This window comes from Pteropus vampyrus, unplaced genomic scaffold, assembly GCF_000151845.1.
Source record: "Pteropus vampyrus isolate Shadow unplaced genomic scaffold, Pvam_2.0 Scaffold247, whole genome shotgun sequence".
In the NCBI taxonomy this organism is placed as follows: domain Eukaryota; kingdom Metazoa; phylum Chordata; class Mammalia; order Chiroptera; family Pteropodidae; genus Pteropus; species Pteropus vampyrus.
This window is the reverse complement of record NW_011889028.1, coordinates 927,727-929,323: the sequence shown is the minus strand read 5'-3', so window position 1 is coordinate 929,323 and position 1,597 is coordinate 927,727. Positions and strand designations below refer to the sequence as shown.

General features: G+C 64.3%; 1 protein-coding gene across 1 annotated transcript in view; it reads right to left on the bottom strand.

The window, feature by feature from the left end:
- PLK1 (polo like kinase 1) overlaps nucleotides 1-1,129 on the bottom strand; it is an 11,938-nt gene extending 10,809 nt beyond the window's left edge. Inside the window, exon 1 of the mRNA XM_023520094.1 lies at nucleotides 280-1,129. Coding sequence (XP_023375862.1) covers nucleotides 280-993 — 714 coding nt within the window. The 5' untranslated portion in view covers nucleotides 994-1,129. The remainder of the gene's footprint in view (nucleotides 1-279) is intronic.
- Between the last annotated feature and the right edge of the window lie 468 nt (nucleotides 1,130-1,597).

Here is a 1,597-nt window from a genome sequence, read left to right as displayed (position 1 = left end):
GCCTCTCTGCGGCAGCAGACTCCTTTCCTGAACCCCTAAGCCTAGCCACCACTGTCCATAGCACCCCTTTTCCTACTAGCTGCCTCCCAGCCTCTGACCTGGGGCCCCTATGTCAGCCCCATTGCGTAAGCGCAGAGTCTCCAGTATCCCCTTCCCCGCCTCTCTGCGGCAGCAGACTCCTTTCCTGAACCTCGGAGTTCTGGCCCCACCAGTCTCCCTGCTCCAACTCCACTCCGGAGGCTCCAGGTCCGTAGCGCCCCTGCTCGGGCTCCACCCTTAACCGGTTACTCCCGGAGCCCTGGCGCCCATAGCCGCGGCTGCCCGCGCCTCGCCCCGCCCTCCGCCCCACACCCGGCGTGCGGGAGCACCTTCCCTAGCAGCGGCGTGACTCGGGCTCCACTTAGCCGGAACCCCTCCCCCAGCAGCTCCGAGCTCGGCCTGGGATCCCTCCACGCCTAGTTGGAGGGTCCCGGCACCTCCTCTCCAGCAGCTCCGAGCCCCCGGCGCACCTTCTCCAGCAGCTGCGGGGCCGGGCGCTCCAACCCCGGCCCCAGGCAGCTCCAGTCCCCCAGCAGCGACACTCACTCTCCGCCGGCAGAGCTCCAACACCACGAACACGAAGTCGTTGTCCTCGAAAAAGCCGTGGAAGCCCACGACATGCTGGTGTGCGAGGCTGCGGTGAATGGCTATCTCCATGGACATCTTCTCCTTCTGGTGCGGCTTGAGCAGCAGCGACTTAGGCACGATCTTGCCCGCGAACACCTCCTTAGTGTCCGCGTCCGAGATCTCGAAGCACTTGGCAAAGCCCCCCTTCCCCAGAAAGCGGCCCCGCAGGTAGCGCCGCCGGCTGCGTGGGTCCACTAGGACCTCCGGGATCTCCTTTGCCGGCGGAGCGGCCGCCGAGGCTCCGGGAGCTGCAGCTCCGGGGCCCCCGGCTTTCCCAGGCTCACCTGGTGCCCGCGCCAGCTTTCCTGCTGTTGCCGCGGCACTCATGTTCCCGGAATTGCTCAGCGGACCTAGCTGGGTCTGGGTAGAGGTTTGACACCGTTCGGCTCCTCCTCGAATTCAAACGCGGCGCCGGGAACGTTACAAAAGCCTGCGCGCCACTGATTGGCCGCGGGGATTTAAAATCCAAACCCGCCCGCCGCGCGGCACTCTGGGAGCGCTGCGCTCCGCAGCCGCCTTTAAACCTCACCCAGCCGGGGTGCGGGGGAGAGAAACAAACTTGATTGACAGGCACTCACGGACAGCGGACACGTGGGGGGCCAAGGAAAGCAGCCCGAGGAGAGCCGGAGTTCAGGGTTTCTCCCTTTCTCGCGTTCCCGAAAGCTCCGGCAGTTCCCGTGCACCGCCTCCGGGAAGCCTTTCCTAAGACCTTCCCCTTCCCCGCCCGCCTTACAGAATAAGCTCAGATTAGAGCGTATTAATAAGCCTGCCAAGAGACGGCTTGGGAGAGCCTCAGCACCCGCCTCCCATGTCATCGGCTCTCTTCCCAGACGCCCCAAATAAACTAAAACCTAAGTAAAAACAGGACGCTTGCCAGGAACTTGCACCTTAGTGGCAAGGCTCCGACTCCCCTCTGGCTTATAGCTGCTGC